Source organism: Lampris incognitus, chromosome 11 (assembly GCF_029633865.1).
Source record: "Lampris incognitus isolate fLamInc1 chromosome 11, fLamInc1.hap2, whole genome shotgun sequence".
NCBI classification, from domain to species: domain Eukaryota; kingdom Metazoa; phylum Chordata; class Actinopteri; order Lampriformes; family Lampridae; genus Lampris; species Lampris incognitus.
In genome coordinates this window covers 31,488,095-31,508,696 of record NC_079221.1, presented here as the reverse complement: position 1 = coordinate 31,508,696, position 20,602 = coordinate 31,488,095, and the positions used below count along the sequence as shown (strand labels likewise).

Genomic DNA, 20,602 nt, shown 5'->3' with positions numbered 1-20,602 from the left:
AATGTTAAGCCACAGATTCTTTCACGCCAAAGGCGATCCCAGTAAAACCCCAGAAATTTTTTATTTTTCCCTTTTTCTCCCCAATTGTATCTTGCCAATTACCCCACTCTTCAAGCTGTCCAAGTCACTGCTCCATCCCCTCTGCCGATCCGGGGAGGGCTGCAGACTACCACATGCCTGACTACCACATGTTCCTGATTCCTGACATTGTGAATCAACAAAACTGCCTGTTTGAACCCTTCCCGCTTTGCTTTATTTCTGTCATCCTCAGCCCTGGACTCACCGGCGGGCCTGCGCTTCTCTGAGGTCCTCACCAACTCTTTCACAGTCCACTGGGTGGCCCCCCAGAGTCAGATCACGGGGTACCGCATCCGCTACCTGATGGCAAGTGGCGGTAGAGCCAAGGACGAGAGGCTGCCCCCCTCCAGAAGCCACTTCACCCTGACGGGACTGACCCCCGAGACCGAGTACCTGGTGAACATTTACGCCGTGAGTGGCACACGAGAAAGCCTCCCACTCAGTGGCAAACAGAAGACGAGTAAGTATTCCTGTTTGTCTCCAGAAAGTTGCATCAGTTCAACTAGACAAAAGGTTTAGTTGTAGTGTGTCCAGATGAACTGATCACACTTTTTGAGATTGCCTTACCTGGATTATTGATCATGCATCAATAAATATTCCTGTTTGTTTTATATATTCTCCACTTTCTGTGTCAGTATTTGGTGATCTGTAACTGTAACGGTTATAAATGTGCCCATGTGGTCACTAGATATTGATTTGGTTGCTTCCAAATGTGTGCTTTCAATGGGATATGTTCACATAAGAAATTATGTGAAATGGGTTATGAGTTATCTCCACTGTCATTAGTGTCATCACCATGACTACTGCTTTATTGAGCCAATCAACCAATCATTCAAACTTTTGTCAAATGAAACAAGTATTTACCTGTATAAAGGATAAAGAAAAGAGTGTGTGTGTGTGTGTGTGTGTGTGTGTGTGTGTGTGTAAATGGGGTGGGAGGTTCTAGAGAGTGAATACAAGCCCTGGTTCAGAAAAGGGCTAAGTGGATGTGCATGTGCTCATGGGCGGTGTTGGGCAGCATATAGACCTCAGTTGGTAGTGATGCGTGGGTCGACCCACAACCCGTGGGTACTGCTTACTAGAAAATATTATTGGTTTGGGCGGACGGGTCAAAAAGTGACAAAGCAGCACTCCGAGTAAGTTACAGAAACCTTCTCTTCCTCCCTCCCTCTCTTCTCTTCCTCCCTCCCTCAAGCAGCTTTTTCATCAGATTGTGGTTTTGGTCAATGCATGTGTTTTGTAGTGTTGAGGCTTCACCTATGAGTTTTTTTGTCCCCTAAATGGTAACCGTAGCGTTTGTTTACACCGCCAAAAACTCTTTTTTTGGGGGGGGGGGGGGTCAGAAAAAGTGTGTGTGTGTGAGAGAGAGAGAGAGAGAGAGAGAGAGAGAGAGAGAGAGAGAGAGAGAGAGAGAGAGAGAGAGAGAGAGAGAGAGAGAGAGAGAGAGAGAGAGAGAGAGAGAGAGAGAGAGAGAGCAAGAGAGAAAAAGAGAGACAGAGTTCATGTCTTTAATGAAGGGTTATTTGTTTTGCTGCTATTCAACAATAATGAACATCGTTTGGAACAATTCGTCTGTTTATTTAGCAGCCTAGACCCAGACGCCATTAGGCTAATATACACAGGGTTGCCAACTCTCACACATATGGCATGAGTCTCATGCTTTCAGGCTCTGTCTCACGCTGTCACCACACCAAGGCGAATCTCATGCCAAAACACTGACAGCAGCACAGATGAACAGGCATAGGTAAAAGTCTTTCTGCTATAGTAATGGTTAAACCAAGTGAAAGACACTGACTCTGGAAGACAGCTGAGTATTCGAAAACTGGGTCTTTTATGTGGGTGTTTCCATGGTGATGCATCTGAAATTGCTCTCTGATAGGTGCGCGATGCATTTCTCCGTTAAGTTAGCCGTTGAACGTTAAGTGCACAGCAGAGAGAAGAAAGAAAGCACATGCACGTGGCACAAAATCTCACTCCGGCCAGGCTACCAAAGTTGGCAACTCTGATATACAATAGGCTATGCCTTGCAATCAGTGTATTATGCTGGGCAAACAGCCCAGAAACGAAATAGAGTAACACTGCCCAATTTGCTTTAGCCCAGGCTAAATTTGGAGGATTGCAGGTCAGATTCGGGTGGTTGATTAACGCATATTTTAGTGGATTGAGCGGGGCGGATTGGCTCTCGTGTAGTGGGTTGGGTGGGTGCGGGTATTAAAAAACCCTAACTCTCAGTCAGGGTAAGGGAGGGTTGTTTGTATATGAACCCTGGTCCACCTAGGGGACAGGTGTGTACAAGTATAATTTACATTAAATGTGTGTTCCTCTCCTTCCCCCATCTCTCTCCAGTCTCAGATGCCCCCACAGACCTTGAGGTGGTAGACTCCTCACCCACAAGCATCACAGTCCGCTGGGATGCTCCCTCTGTCACTGTGCGGTACTACAGGATCACACATGGAGAGACTGGTTAGTCAGCAACAATCAAATTATCTCTCGATGTGTTTCCATCAAACTATTTTAATGCAAAGGTTAAAGTTTTGGAAAAAGTGGAAAGCAACTGAGTATTTCAATTGTAAGCAAAATTGAAGTCTTATTATGGTCCTTGTTAAAATGAATTAGCGTTAAGAATGCACATTTTAAGTTTATATTTCTTTCCCGTTAGTAAAGTTTTACAGCTGAACAAATTACTCCCTTTCCTTTTACTCATACTCCTGTTTTCATAAACTCTGAACCTAAATTGGCGTTTCTCATTGTCAGTGTGTTTATCAATCTATCTAAACTCTCAGTTGATCTTTAATTTATTCTACACATTTGTAACCTTTAATCTGTTTAATTTGTTGTAAACTTGTTTTAACCTACCTTTTTATGTATTCATTTGTCATTTCTAATATGTCTTCAGGAGGACACAGTGGTTCCAAGGAGTTCACAGTGCCCGGCACACAGTCCACTGCAACCATTACCAACCTGAAGCCTGGGACTGACTACACCGTCACTGTTTACGCTGTGACCGGCAGAGGGGACAGCCCCGCGTCAAGTACCCCTATCTATGTCACACACAAGACAGGTAAAACACACACACACACACACACACACACACACACACACTCAGACACGCACAAACATACACACATGCACTCAGGTTGAAACAAGTCTATGATTTTTGCTCATGAATCTCCCCTTCCCTGCCCCCCCCCCACACACACACACACACTCCATCATCCTCCTCCTTCCAGACATTGAGTCTCCTTCACAGATGGAGGTGACTGACGTGAAGGACAGCAGTATTACTGTGCGTTGGAGCCCGGCCCAGGGCCCTATCCAGGGGTACAGGGTGACAGGGGCCCCCAGGAATGGACAGGGGCCCTCCTTCTCCGAGGTGGTCGCTCCAGGTATGTGTACACACGAGAGCATGCATACAAACAAACTGCTCCATTCATAGTTGTGGTTTGGTAAACACATAATAGTTTTTACTTTTTACATTACTTTTGACGCGGCACGGTGGCGCAGTGGTTAGCGCGGTCACCTCACAGCAAGAAGGCCCTGGGTTCGAGCCCCGGGGTATTCCAACCTTGGTGGTCATCCCAGGTCGTCCTTTGTGTGGAGTTTGCATGTTCTCCCTGTGTCTGCATGGGTTTCCTCCGGGGACATTAAACTTTCCCTAGGTATGAATGTTGGTGTGTGTGTGTGTGTGTGTGTGTGTGTGTGTGTGTGTGTGTGTGTGTGTGTGTGTGTGTGTGTGTATGTCAGCCCTGTGTGATGGCCTGGCAGCCTGTCCAGGGTGTCTCCCCGCTTGCTGCTCAGTGACTGCTGGGATAGGCTCCAGCATCCCCGCAACCCTGAAAGCAGGATAAGCGGTTCAGATAATGGGTGGAATGACATTTCTTTTGATATTTTTCACAGTTTGAAGTTATTTACTTTCCTATTTTTTTTTAACTTTGTATGTTACGGTGAGCATTGTATCAGTTTACTGTTATCAGTTTATTTAACTTATTTAGTCAATAAAACAGATTCTTATTTCTAATTCTGATTCTGAAGTTCTTACACACAGATATGTGCATGTGACTTATGAATGCACACAAACGTATACCGGAAACATTTTTCTTATTTCTCTGATTGGTAATCATCATAGGTATTATTTGATAAGACTAGACTAGGTTTTGCTATTATTCCTCTTTAATGTAAAGTTGATTTGGAGGCAGATTTTACAGAAAGTAAAGTATGGCTATTAAACTTTAAATCAGTGCTAACCCCTATTTATTAGTAGTGGTAGGCAAGGCAAGTATATTTGTATAGCACATCTCATACACAATGGCAGTTTAAAATGCTTTACATAAGGCATAAAAAGACAAAAGAAATGCAGAATAAGATTTTTAAAAAATCAAGAAAATAAAGTAAAAGGTAAAAACCTAGAAGAATAAAAACAACATCGTAGATAGAATAATGAGGGTGAAAGCACAGGGTCCACATGCAAAGTGAAAAATGGCCACAGTGCCACTGTCAGTAGGCTGAATATTCAGTAAAGGGAAATGCCAAATGTTAATAAGCTTTTAGCCTAATTGTAAAAGTGGTCAAAGCTTGGGCAAATCATATATCCTCTGGATGTTTGTGCCAGCTATGTGTAGCATAATTAAATGCTGCTGCGCCATGTTTTGTCTTAACTCTCGGAATAATTAGTGGATATTGAATAGTATTGATTCTGATAAATAAGCATTTCACAGTGAACATCTGGCCTATTAGCAGGAATCCATCAACGCCAGCCTCCCACTTATAAAGAGTCTTTGGGCAATCAACTGGCATTATCTCACATCTAACTTCTAGACACTCTCTCTTTTCCCTTTTTGCCCTCCCTGTTTGATAGGAGGAATACTCTGCTAGTATTGCTCTTATATCAAAATTTAATGTCTTGAGATGTTTTACGTCAATTCAGAAAACTGTGTAGTGCTAGTGTTGAGGCTTTTCAACTTAACTTATTGACCCTCCTTTTTTTTTCTTGTCTTCTTCTGCCATGTCTGTTTCTCCTCTGCTCCCCAGACCAGACAGAAATTACCTTCTCGGGTCTGATGCCAACAGTAGAGTACATCCTGAGTGTGTATGCACTGGGACAAGATGGAGAGAGTGCGCCATTGGTGGAGACTGCTCTAACAAGTAAGGGGGGGTGACTATTATTTTGGCCTGGACCATTTAAATCATTTGTCACACATTCATATATTTTCTTTTATTTCTCTCTCTCTCTCTCTCTCTCTTTTTATGTTTTGAGTTGGTGTTGAATGATTGTTTTTGGGAATTGTTAAAAGATGCATATTGAGTGTTTGTAATTTGACAAGTATTGTGTATATGTTTAGAAAGATTTCAAGTCTGTTTTTTATTAATTTTTTTCTGTTAAATAAAGACTTGTTTTAAAATTTAAAAAAAACTCTCTCTCTCTCTCTCTCTCTGTTTCTCTTTCTTTGTCTCTGCACCTTACTCTCATAATAGGTCAATAGATAAGCATTAAGATTAAACTTTTTAAACATTAGAAACCATAGAAACTAACAATACATTGCAAGTGAGGGGAAAAAAGGCAAACAATCACCATATTTTCCCCTCTCTTCTCTCTCCATCTCTTTCTGCTCCTGCTATGTATGCCCTCTCTCACTTTCATCCTTATATAATTCATGATATTATCTTCTTCTCTCCCTCTGTCTGTCTCACCATCCATTCTCTTGCTCCCTTCTCTCCCCTCTCCCCTTTTCACCCTGCCTCGCAGATGTCGACCATCCCAAGCACCTGACCTTCTCGGACATCGACTCCTCCTCCCTGCGGATCACTTGGGACAGTCCCGAGGGAGTCGTGACATCTTACCGCGTTTTATACTCCAGCCCAGAGGAGGGTGAGAGAGAGCTGCTCCCTGCACCCAGAGGGGACGCCGAGTCTGCAGTCATCTACGGCCTGCGACCCGGAAGTGAATACACGGTGAAGGTCATTGCCTTGCATGACGACACTGCCAGCACACCACTAGTCGGAACACAGGCCACAGGTATGGGAAAGACACAGACTAAATGACTTGTTTACCTGACAATCTTTTCACTTATTTACTTAACTGACTTATTATCCTACCATCAAACAAGGCTTATAGACTTTATAGTAATTGCAGTAACACACACCATCCTTAAAGAAACACACCAATAGTTCTCTTCATCTCACTTACTGCTAAATTTCTACCCCCACCAACCCCCTTCCGGGCCTACAGCCATCCCATCCCCAACGAACCTCCAGTTCTCCCAGGTTGGCCCAACCTCCTTCAGTATGACCTGGGCCGCCCCAGGACAAGCTAACCGGCTCACAGGCCTATCAGGGCTAACTGGCTACCGTGTGGTGGTAAACCCGAAAAACAAAAGTGGTCCCACCAAAGAGACCAACCTTGCCCCAGACACTACCCAGGCACACATACATGGACTCATGGTGAGTGTGTCTCAGTATATGAGTGTGTGCAACTATTTTTATTGTCCTCAGCTGGGTAAATCTACATATTTGGAAATGTATTATTGTATTCCTGTGAGTGTATATTCTGACATCAAATCATTTGAGGTTTTATTAATGCAACATGATTCTGACACACACATATATATATATATATAGAGATATATAGAGATATATATATATAGAGATATATAGAGATATATAGAGAGATATATAAACTCAACTTTGCACAGATGGAATAAACACACCGAAACATATCCATTTATGCATGTAGATGTGGACACCACAGACACATATTAACATAAGCACACATTCATACATATAAAATACATCTCCACAAACCACACAGAGTCTCAATTATGATTATGATCATATCTGCCATCTGCATTATTTGTGCGTGCGTGTGTGTTTTTGTGTTTGTGTATGTGCACATGTGCATGTTGTATGAGATGTCAATAAAGCAGCAGTGTCCTTGCCTAGGGAGGCCACAGGCCACAATCCTGCTACCCTGCCCTGTCATCTTCATGTGGTTTCCTCATCAAAGACACACATGTAGCATACAGCTCTATGGCGCTGACTAGACATAATAATCATCAAGGAAGGAGGTCCCTTCTCAACACAGATTTGTTTTGCTCTCTCTTTTTCTCCCTCCTCCCCTTCATAGGTTCCTTTTCCCCTCTCTGTTCTTGTCTCCTACACTTGTGTTCCACCCTTCACTTCTTTCTTCCCTGAATAATCCCTTTTTCTTTTTTTTTTACATTTTTTCCTCTTTTTCCAGGTTGCGACTACCTATGAGGTGAATGTTTATGCCCTGAAGAATTCTCTGACCAGCAGACCAGTCCAAGGAGTGGTTACCACACTGGATAGTGAGTCTTGTATTTCAGCACAGCATAAATAGAGATTTTGCATATGCGTAAAGCTTCTTGTATGTTTGACCATTCAAAAGCTTCACCCCTACAACAGTGCACTGTTGAAGCAGTCAGTGTACTCCACTTCCTACAATGTAGTGACATGAGAGTAATGAAACATTCTCTCCCTCTCTCTCTCTCAGACATCAGCCCCCCTCGTCGCGTGCGTATTTCTGATGTCAAGGACTCTTCCATCACTCTGACCTGGCGATCCAAGACAGAAACCATCTCTGGCTTCCTAGTTGAGGCCACACCTACTTCCTCTACTGGTCACAACCCCATTCAAAAAACCATCAGCCCAAGTTCCCGCTCGTACACAATCACAGGTGTGTAGATAGGAGTATGCAAAAGTATGTGCACACACAAGTATATACATTCACTCATTTTCATACTTCTACACTATTACTTGTATTATTTTTTTTTGAGGCTAGGTAAGTAGATACACACAAGGCCTACACATGCTGACAAAAATTTAATTATTTTATTAATGTCAATAGGAAATTGAAAACAGTTTCTCAATATAAATGTTTAAGGGTACAAAACAAGGATGCAGGGTCCTCTGTAGTCATACATACTTAGATCATTATTGAGACAAAAGTTTCTTATCAATTTCTTTGCCCTTTTCTTCGGCCTTCCTGTCAAAGCCCCTACCATTACTACATGGACATGGCCCAAGCCTCCAAATATAAATGGGCATCTGGGTAGCATTGTGGTCTATTATGTTGCCTACCAACACAGGGATCGCCAGTTCGAATCCCCGTTTTACCTCCGCCTTGGTCAGCCATCCCTACAGAAAACAATTGGCTGTGTCTGTGGGTGGGAAGCCAGACGTGGGGATGTGTCCTGGTTGCTGCACTAGCGCCTCCTCTGGTCGGTTGGGGTGCCTGTTCAGTGGGGAGGGGGAACTGGGGGGAAATAGCGTGATCCTCCCACATGCTACGTCCCCCTGGTGAAACTCTTCACTGTCAGGTGAAAAGAAGCAGCTGGCGACCCCACGTGTATCGGAGGAAGCATGTGGTAGTCTGCAGCCCTCGCCGGCTCAGCAGAGGGGGTGGAGCAGTGACCGGGACAGCTCGGAAAATAGGGTAATTGGCCAAGTACAATTGGGGAGAAAAATCTAAAAAGAAAAAAAAAGCCTCCAAATATATTCGCAGAGTCTGTGTTCATACCCAGCCTGTGAGATAACATTTATGAGGTTGTTATTTTGGGAACTAAAAGCACATGTGTGCACGTGTGTGCGTGCGCACCCACACACACACACACACACACACACACACACACACACACACACACACACACACACACACACACACACACACACACACACACACACACACACACACACACACACACACACACACACACACACACACACACACACACACACACACACACACACACAGCATCACTGCCTTTCACCAACTTCGCTTTACTTTTCAGGTCTACAGCCAGGCACCACCTATAAGATCAACCTCTTCACGCTGAATGGGAATGGACGTAGTGCCCCGTTTACACTCACTGCCACTACAAGTAAGTTATCCACCATCCATTACTGTGCAGGAGCTTCAGTCAACAGCAGTTGCTTGTGTGTCAAGTGTTATAGTTGAAGGTGTATGCAAACCACAGTTGTACTGACATGCTTTGTCTGATTCATTTGATTATTAGTATGCCATATTTGAAAACTGAAAAGGGAAATACTACACTCAACAACAATATATAGAGGATTGTTAATTATCTCGCTCTTTAACAGATAATGAGAATTTATTGTGTGCAACAAATAGTTGGTCTCGCACCAAAGAAATATTTCTAAAGGTGTCACAGCATGAAAAAGTTTGGAAACCCCTTCTTTAAACCAATGCAAACTAGTGTTCATGAGTGCTGATACAAAGAAGGAATTTTACAGCCAACATATTTTCCTTTAGCATATATTAATCAATGCACATCTCCCTGTTTTTAAAGCATATCAAGGACAATGTTGAGGAAAATACAACTGCTGATGGTCAATGGCTGGCATAATGTATCTCTGTCTCTTTCTGTCATTGTCTTCCAGCCAAGCCAGTTGTCATCCCCCCCACCAATATCCGCTTTACTTCCCTGACGCCCACTAGTATCTCTTTCACTTGGGAGTCGTCTCGCAGTCCCGGGATCACTGGGTATTACGTCACCTATGAGGAGGCAGGGGGCTTACCCCGAGAACTCACCCCAAGACCCTTGGGAAGTCAGAGCTATGCTATCATCAATGGTGAGTGTGGTGGAGTGTATGTATAAGTGCATGCACTTACACACACGTAGAATCAGTATAAGGATCTTCTTTTATCTGCTACGCAAGTGTTTACATTTTTGACGTATGCATATGTGCATATGTCAAGGGATAAGTGATAACACTTGCACTATGCAATGTTAACTGATGACATTTTGGCATTACTTTAATGTTTTGCCTATTTTTGTAATTATTTTGACTCCCCACAGTCAGATTACCCGTACTTTTTTCTTTTTTTTATTGAAAAGGTGTGTGGCCCTCAGGTCAAACAACAAAGTTTGTTTAATTTACTTAGTTTTTGTGTTTGTTTCTGTTTGTTCATAGGTCTGAAGCCAGGCACAGAGTATGTCATTAAGATTGTTGCTCTGCAGAATGCATTAAGAAGCACCCCTCTGGTTGGCAAGGCCAGAACCCGTAAGTGCAACCATCAGAACCCTGATAAAGTAGAGCCTACCGTTGATGACCTGTATAAACCCCTTAAGTTGATATTTATTAATACTAAATGTCTGATGACCAGAACCACCTTTTATAATACCTCCATGCTTCCACATGCTAACGTTAGAATGGCAACTTGAAACTTAATTAGATAAAGGAATCTCCTGTTTCTGCATCTATGGGTATAATTAATTCTCAATGTTTTGACCAGCTAAAACTGTATGTCGCTGAATTGTCTGGCTGATGTAAAAACTACTCAGGCAGCTGCTGTGTGTGAGCCTATTTTTCCATCTCTTCAAGTATCAAACCTAACTGCAATAATATTTTCTTTAAGACTTCTACTGTAACACTGACTGCATTTGCATGTTGGTTGATTTATGAATGCCAAAAACTGACCCATCTTTCAAGCATCCAATGCATCAATTGGTCTACCTAAAAGGTGAATTCGGCTCATTATGTGCCAAATTCATTTTGTGTGTAAATGTGGTCACAAGCAAACAAAAACTTTGCTGCATCCTGCTGGCTTCCCTGTGTAACTACTCTGCTGAAAGTAGAAAAGCATTGCTCCTTGGCACTGCTTGACACTGCTTGATGGTCAGATGGCACTTTTCCCCAACTGATGATGTTTGGATTTTGGAGAGGGAAATGAGTGTCAAGTTTGCACTCACGGGTGACTTTAGCCTCAAAGCTCGTTTGCTAATGAAATGAGCTAGAGCCAAAAAGGTTATCCAGAACAGTGTATCAGATGTTTCTGATTTGTGTATAAGAACCCCCTGTCCTGAAAGTGTTCTACTGACAATGAATCAGCTTTCTCAACTAAAATTGAAACTGCAGACACGAGGGTAAAAAGCTAAATTGACTGTAGATCGGTGTTTCAAAGCAGCTGCATCTTGAAGTACAGACCCGCCAGATGCTGTCTTTTTCACTTGAATCTTTCCACTGTTGTAAAACAGACAACAGGAAACAGTTGTTTCACAGCACAGAATTAAACCACAGCTGTGCATTATTCCCATGGCAAGGTCTAAAGTACACACGAAAGGTCTTCATGAGGTTCATGATCACGCACCAGGTTTTATCTTGCAAAATTAAGAGGCTGCTGGTAGATCTGTTCCATCACTCAGCTTTGCCCTGCCTTGCTTCTAAATAGCCCGCCTACTACTGTCTGTCCTCCAATCAGAACCAACTCCAGAGCCCCAGGTACTGATCCCTGAGCTGCCCCAGCTTCCTGTCTCCCACCGACCTAGACCTGACATTTTGGATGTCCCAGAGTCCTTTGATGACAAGAGGTAAGACCTTCAGATTGTTATGATTTATGAAAAGAAGGGGCTGTTTGTCTTTTTATTATTATTTTCTTTTTTTTTGTACCTACGTTCACTGTCCCTTTCTTGTTTCCTCCTATTAACTAAATGGAATAATCCAAAAAGATAGAGCTTTATAACTCATTAAATCTTAAGATTAAATTTAAAAAAACTTGATGTTTGAGAAAACCCAACAGTATTTTTTCCCATGTTCTCTATTGCCATGTTCTCTCTCCCTTTGTCTCACCCTCTTCCTCTTGCTCCCCTACTCAACTATCCCTGTCATTTACAGTTTTACCACCAATCATGTCCATTTGGCTGGTACCGGGGGTCAAAGCCGACCAGGTCAGCAGGGCCAGCACATCTACACAGAGTACCAGAACCTTGGGCCAAACAATGGGTTTAACGGACCTCACACTGGACCCAGAGAGGGCCAGAGACCCACTCTAAGAGAACCCCTGGTCTACATCCCTGTACCAGGCCCTGATGGAAATAGAGTGCCTTTGGTCAAAGTGAGTCAGACTTGGATTGTCACTAATGTTTGTATTCTTTTTTATGATATTATCTAAATGTCATATGATATTGTATTCTGTTATTATTCTATTTAAACCCTGTTATTATTCTTTAAAGCAAGTCTAAAATCCCTTTACTTTTCTTTATCAGCAAAGTTAAGAGTTAAAGAGGAAAAAATTCTGCATCTGTCAAACGTGTCATTTTTCTTATAAGCCTATGATGTTGTATTTCTTATTTCACTACTTCTTGTGTTTTGCTTTTTTCCTATGAAAGGAATTCTCATAATGTCTTGTAAAGTGTTTTGTAGCAATGGTTGTGAAAAGGCCTTTGTTAACCTCTTCTTCTTTCTCTCCTCCTCCTCTTCCTCAAATAGTTTTTATTGAGTGTAACATGTGTAACAGTCTATGCTACCCCAAAGCAATTATTTATCATCCCTATAGAATCTAAGATGGTCGAACTGTGGGACTGAGTTATCCTGTCTCTCTGGTCCTATAGGTGAGTGAGGGTCCTCTACCTGGCCTTCCGTTCGGTTTCCCTGACAATGAGACGGAGTTGCCTCAGGAAGCACAAACGATCACAACCATCTCTTGGCAACCCATCCCTCAGAGTTCTGAGTATGTGGTGTCTTGTAATCCTATCACAAACCTTGAGGAAAAGGACTTCCAGGTATACACACACATGCGCGTGCACACACACACACACTTGCACATCAGGGTTGTCACAGACAGCGGTATCAGTTTCAAACTAGTGTTGCTTGACTTTAATTTGTGTCTCCCCACCTGCCGCCCAATGGCTGCTGGGATAGGCTCCAGCATCCCTGCGACCCTGAGAGCAGGATAAGCAGTTCAGATAATGGATGGCTGGATGATAATAGTATCATCGCCTTTTGCCTGCAGGGGGAGCCATTGGCTTTCACTATTGGGCATTGCGTTCTCTTTTATCTACATCTGTGCTATTGGTGATACCTGTGTGGCATTTTCTGGTTCTCTCCATGTGTTTGTTATCAATATAGAAATTTCAGGAGGCAATTTGGCCTTCAAACATAATGTAAATGTGCACCATCATGCTGCACAACAACTTGGGAAACACCACTATTGATGCAAGACTGTAAATGACCCCAGGTTACACTGTAATTTGATACCAAACATATCACATGCTAGACAGTGACACAAACTCTTTTACTCGCTGTTTGAGTGAAACTAATGCAAGGCACATTATTGGGCACAATTCGTCATGTCAAATTTATTTTGTATAGCCCTAAATCACAGTTAAGAAGGCTTTACAATCAGTTTAAATTCTCCAAGAGATGTTAATATGATAAATGACAATTCTTACAGCCTCAGTTTGGGTAAGAAAAAAAATGCTTCACAAACAACAGCACTGGAGCACTGGAATAAAATGCACTTACATTTTGTAATTACAACATTGTACTGATGGTATACCACCGGTAGTCTTTTTATACTCGATGGTACCGGGAAAAGCGCTGACCATGTCAAGCCGGTAATACATATACCCAACTGGACCAAAGCACATTCTAACATTCAAACTCCCCCAATGCAGATGCGTCTTCCAGGCACCTCCACCAGTGCCACGTTGATTGGACTGACATCCGGCGCATCCTATAATGTTGTTGTAGAAGCCGTGAGAGGCGGTGCTAAGGAGAAGATTCTGGAAGAAGTTGTGACCGTGGGCAATGCTGGTAGAGTATTCCAAACTGACAAAGCAGGGTTTACCTAACAAAGTTAAATAGTATGTAGCTAGTGCTCAATGAAAGCATTGGATTAGATTAATACTTTTTTAATACTGTCTTTAATACTAATACTTTAAAATTGCATCTCCCATCTAGTTAGAGACATTAGCTTTGAATCACGCAACTTTGGCATTTTTTTCGTATAAAGCAAATATAAGTCACACTGTAATAAGTCAAGGTTGCTATGAATGTTTAATTTATGTTCAATTAATGTTTACAGTGTACAATTAATGTTTAATGGGTGGCGCAGTGGTTAGAGCGGTCACCTCACAGCAAGAAGGTCCTGGGTTCGTGCCCTGGGGTAGTTCAACCTTGTGGGTCGTCCTGGGTCATCCTCTGTGTGGAGTTTGCATGTTCTCCCTGTGTCTGTGTGGGTTTCCTCCGGGTGCTCCGGTTTCCTCCTATATTCCAAAGACATGTCGGTCAGGTGAATTGGCCGTACTAAATTGTCCCAAGGTGGGAATGTGTGTGTGTTGGCCCTGTGATGGACTAGCGGCCTGTCCAGGGTGTCTCCCCGCCTGCCGCCCAATGACTGCTGGGATAGGTTCCAGTAGCCCCATGACCCTGAGAGCAGGATAAATGGTTTGGGTAATGGATGGATGGATAATGTTTATAGTGACTGCTAACATGACCAAAGATGAACAAAAGCCAAATTTCTCACTGTGCTGTTTCTCCTTCAGTCATCCTAAGGTAAAAATGCTTAAAATGTTTAATTGCTAAACTTATTTTTCCTTTCACCCTGTAGTACCAGGTGACCTACCAATCTCCACCAGTCATGATGTGTGTTACGACACATTCACACAAACCTACCACGAGGTAGGCTCTGAGTGGGAGCGCATGTCTGAGACGGGCTTCAAGCTGTGGTGCCGCTGCCTGGGCCTGGGCAGTGGCCATTTTAGGTGTGATTCATCCAGTGAGTGGCTTAACACCCGCATCCCAGCATGCTTTGCAAGCACCCAAACAAACACCATAGAATGAGAAGTCTAAGAATTCTATGTGACACATTCAAGGAATTTATAACACTGAAATGAACATGGCACAGACTCGATAGAGGTAGACACATACCAGGTAGAGGTACTCACAGCCCCAAAAGTTGTACGATTTTGTAGGATTTAACTTAATTGGCCCTTAACAGGAAACGTAAACCTTATATGTTAGGATGGTAGCCTCACAATCTGCCACATTTGTCTGTTTGAAAGCATCACAACCCTAACGTCTGGCCTTTGGTCCAGATTGTATTAAATCACAAATCCATCATCTTAAAAGCTAGGATTTCTTACTTTCTTACACAAATCTTTTTTTACTGAACAACATGTTATAAATTCCTTGGTTTTACTGCAAACCCATAGAACTCACACTGTCAGATTCTATGTGCAACGAAACACACCGATACAATCCTAGCATGGGCAGGCCTGGCAAAGAAATTAAATCAATTGCTAATTTTCAGTCATTTTCCTCTGAATAGTTTCATTGCAAATTTGTGTTTTAGAATAATGTGCTTTTTTTTGTTAAAGGATCTTTAGCTACTATCTTATGCATTCATATTCAGATTATAAGCATCATGAGCTCAATTGCACACCCTGTCTATCTATCTATATCTATATATATATATCTATATATATATATATATATATATATATCTATATATATATATATATATATATTACTTCACATTTAATATCAATCAAATATCCTCTGGCTGTAGTCTGCCCATGTTGGCCTCTCCTTGCCATGGACATTAACTGTGAAATCATGGCAACAACAGCAAACTAAACTGAGCTAAGCTAATTTGTCAGCCTCTGTCTCTGTTGTTTGTATTGTTCTTTATACTTGACAATACCAAAAGCTGAGACCATCAATGGGATGCGAGCGTACTGGCCATGGGGTCAAAGTGATCACACAAACTGTTTGTGAGTGTAGTTGTGTGTGTGTGGGGGGGGGGGTAGGTGTGGGATGAATCTAGTATACTGGGAACAAATCACTGCTCTTCTTTTCACAGCACAAGTGATTCGGCGAATTAGTGTCCGTATAAGAAGAAATGGTATTTAAAAACGTGTTGTCAGAATGTTTTCTGAAGCAGAGGACAGGAAGAAACATATTTCCTTTGCAGTACTCTGAGGATGTGTTGCATGTCTAACAATCTCTGACTTTGTAAATCTTTCTCCTTAGAAGAAACAGGAAAAGTTGGTGATGTAGTCTATTATTAGGAAGCCCTCTAACTGATATATTTCCCTTTTTTACATCTGTGTCCGCTCCTCTCTCTATCATCTGACTGCTTTTCAACTCGCCCTCTTTCTCTATGATTCCCCACCTACCCCACTTTCCCTTTCCACTTTGCTCTTTTCATCTACTTTCTCTTTCCCTCCTCCTCCTCCTTCTTCTTCTTCTTTTTCTTTGTCTTTTCTTCTTCTTCTTCTTCTTCTTCTCTTCCTCCTCCCTCCTTCAGAGTGGTGCCATGACAATGGTAATAACTACCGTATTGGTGAGAAGTGGGATCGCCATGCTGAGAATGGCCACATGATGAGCTGCACCTGCCTGGGCAATGGCAAGGGAGAGTTCAAATGTGAACCGCGTAAGTAGTATAGGTTGCAAATATGAGACAAAGCCATTAACATCTATGAGACAGATGCTATACCTTTTGTATGTACTTAGGAGCTTGTATACCCAGTTTACAGAAAAACAAGGAATATTAAATATGTATCCGAAGAATATGACAAAAACATGCATGCAAACGTACTGGTAGTGCTATCTTGGACCACTGCACTGCACACCCGGTTACAAAGCACCATATGAATACCTCTCTCTCTCTCTCTCTCTCTCTCTCTCTCTCTCTCTCTCTCTCTCTCTCTCTCTCTCTCTCTCTCTCTCTCTCTCGCTCTTACTCTTGCTCTCGCTCTCTGTCACTAACTCACTAGCACCTGTACTGTACACACTCACCAAAACTGGCCTGATCCCCTGTATGTATTGTCATTCACCATCGTTCCCTTAAGCAATTAAGTTGTTGTGGGTTTAACCTGTTCTGAGTCAATTGGACTTGTTTGGAACACCCCACTCAGCCACAACCATGTTTAAAAACAAATAGAAGAGCCAGGTCAAAGATTGTTTAAACATGCGTACATAGTACATAGTAGACAAACTAAGTGACATACAAAAACCCTTGAACACATTCAAAGCCATCTACATGCACTTTTTAAATAAGTTTCACTGCAGAGTCATGCAGTGAAGCACCCTTGGAGCAGTTTTTCATGGTGTCAGTGCCTTGCTAAAGGGAACAACAAGGACAATAAAGCCTGTGGATGTAGATGCCATCTTCAAGTTGCAATCCTACTGATACAGAAATAGAAAACCTTTTATTCCAGTGGTTCTTTATTGTTAAGCTTTAATGTTTGGCTTTTTCGTGACTTTGTTTGTCATTTTTTATTTAGATGAGTCCACATGTTATGATGATGGGAAAATGTACCAGGTGGGTAACCAGTGGCAGAAGGAATACCTGGGAGCCATCTGTACCTGTACCTGCTATGGAGGACAACAGGTGAGAGTTTAGTTGTTTATATATATATATATCAACATGGATACAGGAAAAAAGATTTTAATGCATAGCAGTACAGGCCTGTTTCATGCGTCTCGCACTCATCACGAAATCAAGGATACAAAACAATGACGCACGAAACAGGCCTGTACTACTATGCATTAAAATCTTTTTTCCTGTATCCGTGTTGATATTCCGCTCCTCATTAGTTGAGCACTCACAAGACCATTGACGGTTTCAGAAAAAAACTATATATATATATATATATATATATATATATATATATATATTCCCCCCTAGGTAGGGAGTCTTGCTTAAAGATTATTTTTTAAATCTAGCCTGTATTAGACGGGACAGTAAAAGATATGCAAGAAACACAGAGTGAAGTGGGTAACAAAGGATCTGGAACCAGGCTCAAACCCATGTTGCTGCAATTATGACTGAACCCACATGGTAACTTCTTAACTGGCAATGCTACTAATACGCTGCTTAAAGATACGGACAGTGGTAGTGATAGTATGGAAGTTGAACCATGTATATCTGGCATCCAGTTGAAGGATGCCCTCATCAACCACTTTAACCATTATGCCACCCTTGACATTGTGTGGGTGTGTTTTTGGTTTTGCATGTATGTATACTAATATATAAGGGGTAGGTTAACAGGAAAGGACCCTAACTTGTCTGTGTGTGTTGTGTGTGTGTGTGTGTGTGTGTGTGTGCGCTAACCTACTGCTGTTTCATAGATGATGTTAGCAGTAATGTTTGTTTTATTTTGCACGTGTGTGTATTGTGAGTTTTTGCCCTTTCCCTCCCTCGTTGCGACCTCTGTCAGAATTGCATGTGGCCATATGGTCGAATCATGTCCCACTCTGTAGCTGTGAATATGTGTTAATGTTCCCTCGCCTGCCTTTGTGTATGCCAGCATGCCTGCATACATTGTGAGTACATAAACCCATCTCCCACTCCTCATCCTCCAGGGCTGGCGCTGTGAGAACTGTAAGAGACCGGGAGGAAAGACAGATGTGGATGTTGACCTTATGCAGCCCATTAGCTCCGACGCCTTCGACCGCTACAGAGAGAACGCTCTACGCAAACTGGTCAGTGACAAGAAACTGTTACACCATCCCCCGTCCCCATCCCCAACCCTTTAACTCGTGACTTGCAATTATTATCAAGTGCAGGGAAAATGGGCTGGTTCTTTTGACAAAAATAAGAAAAATTCAGTGTTTGACAAAATGGTCAGTTGTAATGAAGTGTATTTTCCTTGCTTGCTTTATTTTTATATGCCCACTCATGACTAATCATCTCCTGTCCTCTGTACACTTCTCTTCTCTCCCGGCAGAACATCCAATGCCCTATTGAATGCTTGAGACCAGAGCTGCTTGCTGATGCCTACAGCCCCTCGGAGTAGAGAGGAGAGGAGCAGACAAGGTTTATCAAACAAGAAGACTTCTCACAGTCTTTCCACCGACTCCTGAAGTAGAAGTCCCCCCCCCCCCTAACCCACCGTGCTTTAACAAAGACTTTTCAACCAGTTCTGTGCCTTAAACAAACAAACAAAAAAAGACTTTTCTTCAAATCGACTCCATGCCTTTTCTGGGAGCTGTCTGACTCGCCACATTTGGACCTTCGGCAGTCTTTTAACCTTAACTAGGGTTGTCAGCATCTCTTTCTCTGCAGTGTAAATCAGGATTTCTTGTTTTAGTTTGAAACTAATTATATGCTCAAGCTATTGAATCACAATTACTGCTGCTTTATCACCCACAGTCTTCCTTTGCTATCCACAGCTTGTAAAACACACGCATGCACACACACACTCTCACACAAAAACACACACAGATACAAAACACACTAAATGCTGTGAGTACCAGGGTTGTACATTTTTACTTTCACTTTTTTTTCAGAATCAACACATTCCATGAAAATTTTCATTTTATTCCTTTTTTTATTTGACGGGGACCACCTTAAAATGTCAATATGATATAATTGCCTGATATCCATCAAGACTTAAAATCTCCCTCATTCATTACCCTTGATTCCATCCATGTGTGTTATATTGTCGGCAAGCAACTACAACTGGCTCAGGTGGTTTGATCCGTGTATATAATCCTGTGGCATTCCCGCTTGGGTTTCTATGTCTCACAGTGAATTCCGAGTGCCTTCCAACCACATCCCAAGACATGTCCATGTCTTCTGGTACATTTCCAGATTGTTTTCATATGGTGCTTTAAAGACATTCCAGTCATGAAAAGAGAGTTTCATCTCACAGAAAAGTCCACATTCCATGTAACTCTGAAATCAAAGCCAGAGCTAACCATGAATTTTAACCATTAATGATGTTTTCTGTGTGACACATTGACACCTTTTACAGTTACAGTCTGAACTACGACTGACCCTCTGAAAGATTTAACCATCACAACCAGCTATGGACTGTTATTGAACAAATCAGTTTTACATGAAAGAAATGTTCTCTGTGAACTCTAACATGATAATCATCCACAATGACTTCCTATTTCTCCAACATGGTCACTGTCCTGCTTTTATTGATGACCAGTGCACTCAGTTCAAACCAGTAGTTTTTCTGTTCAAGATAGGTACACAAGCCAAAAATGTAAAAAGAAAAAATAAGCGCTGCTTTAAGAGTTAGTATTAAAACTTAAAGCCTTGTCCGTAGAAGTACTGGTAGTCACTGTATAGATCTGATCTGTGCTATGTCTAATGAGTGCCAGTTAGGAATGATGGTTATGTAATTTGGGAATGGCATCTAAGGAATCTAAACTAATGGTAAAGTTGGATGACAAAAACTTCCACTTTAAATCTTATTACCTCTTTTCAAAAAATGTAAAGGAAAAACTGATAGTGTCCTGATGAGATGCATCCTAGTGTCAAAATGTGTATTTGTAATGATTTTAATGTTATATTCCTTTTTTTATTTATCCCTTTTTATCTGAGCATTTTGTCTGAATGCTGATTTAGGGTGTACACTTTGTTGGATTAACTTGTTTTTATCATGTTGGTGCCAAAGTCTGAACTACTGTGGACTGAATTCTTTTTAATAAATTTTGACAAAAACCCATACTATTTTATCTTATTTTATTTGTTTATTTGTTTATTTATTTATTTATTTGTTTATTTGTTTATTTTTTGGACTCCGATTCCCTTTCATCAACATCATACCCTCTTTTCCACGGTAGGGCCGAAAGGTTCTGAGCACGGAAACGAATGGTTCAAATGACATTTCCACCTGGACAGTTTGGCAAGGAACACTTGCAAACCCTGCCGGTACACTTTCTTGGCATGGTTCAGTAACCTTGCTCAGTGCAGAAGGTCCATTCAGGTGGGATGGCTTGATGACATAGGTATCCACTGATTGGT

The 20,602-nt window shown here is 41.9% G+C and overlaps 1 protein-coding gene across 2 annotated transcripts in view; it reads left to right on the top strand.

The window, feature by feature from the left end:
• Positions 1-20,303, top strand: part of LOC130120298 (fibronectin-like) — a 70,788-nt gene extending 50,485 nt beyond the window's left edge. For both annotated transcript variants that reach the window (XM_056288840.1, XM_056288838.1), the window contains exons 29-49: positions 272-538; positions 2,425-2,541; positions 2,975-3,139; positions 3,309-3,464; positions 5,107-5,220; positions 5,822-6,091; positions 6,305-6,516; positions 7,313-7,400; positions 7,586-7,768; positions 8,883-8,972; positions 9,493-9,684; positions 10,027-10,116; positions 11,315-11,423; positions 11,728-11,947; positions 12,444-12,614; positions 13,509-13,647; positions 14,444-14,611; positions 16,145-16,270; positions 17,124-17,230; positions 18,205-18,324; positions 18,570-20,303. In XM_056288840.1, coding sequence (XP_056144815.1) covers positions 272-538; positions 2,425-2,541; positions 2,975-3,139; positions 3,309-3,464; positions 5,107-5,220; positions 5,822-6,091; positions 6,305-6,516; positions 7,313-7,400; positions 7,586-7,768; positions 8,883-8,972; positions 9,493-9,684; positions 10,027-10,116; positions 11,315-11,423; positions 11,728-11,947; positions 12,444-12,614; positions 13,509-13,647; positions 14,444-14,611; positions 16,145-16,270; positions 17,124-17,230; positions 18,205-18,324; positions 18,570-18,638 — 3,173 coding nt within the window. In that variant the 3' untranslated portion in view covers positions 18,639-20,303. The remainder of the gene's footprint in view (positions 1-271; positions 539-2,424; positions 2,542-2,974; positions 3,140-3,308; positions 3,465-5,106; positions 5,221-5,821; positions 6,092-6,304; positions 6,517-7,312; positions 7,401-7,585; positions 7,769-8,882; positions 8,973-9,492; positions 9,685-10,026; positions 10,117-11,314; positions 11,424-11,727; positions 11,948-12,443; positions 12,615-13,508; positions 13,648-14,443; positions 14,612-16,144; positions 16,271-17,123; positions 17,231-18,204; positions 18,325-18,569) is intronic.
• Positions 20,304-20,602: the final 299 nt, after the last annotated feature.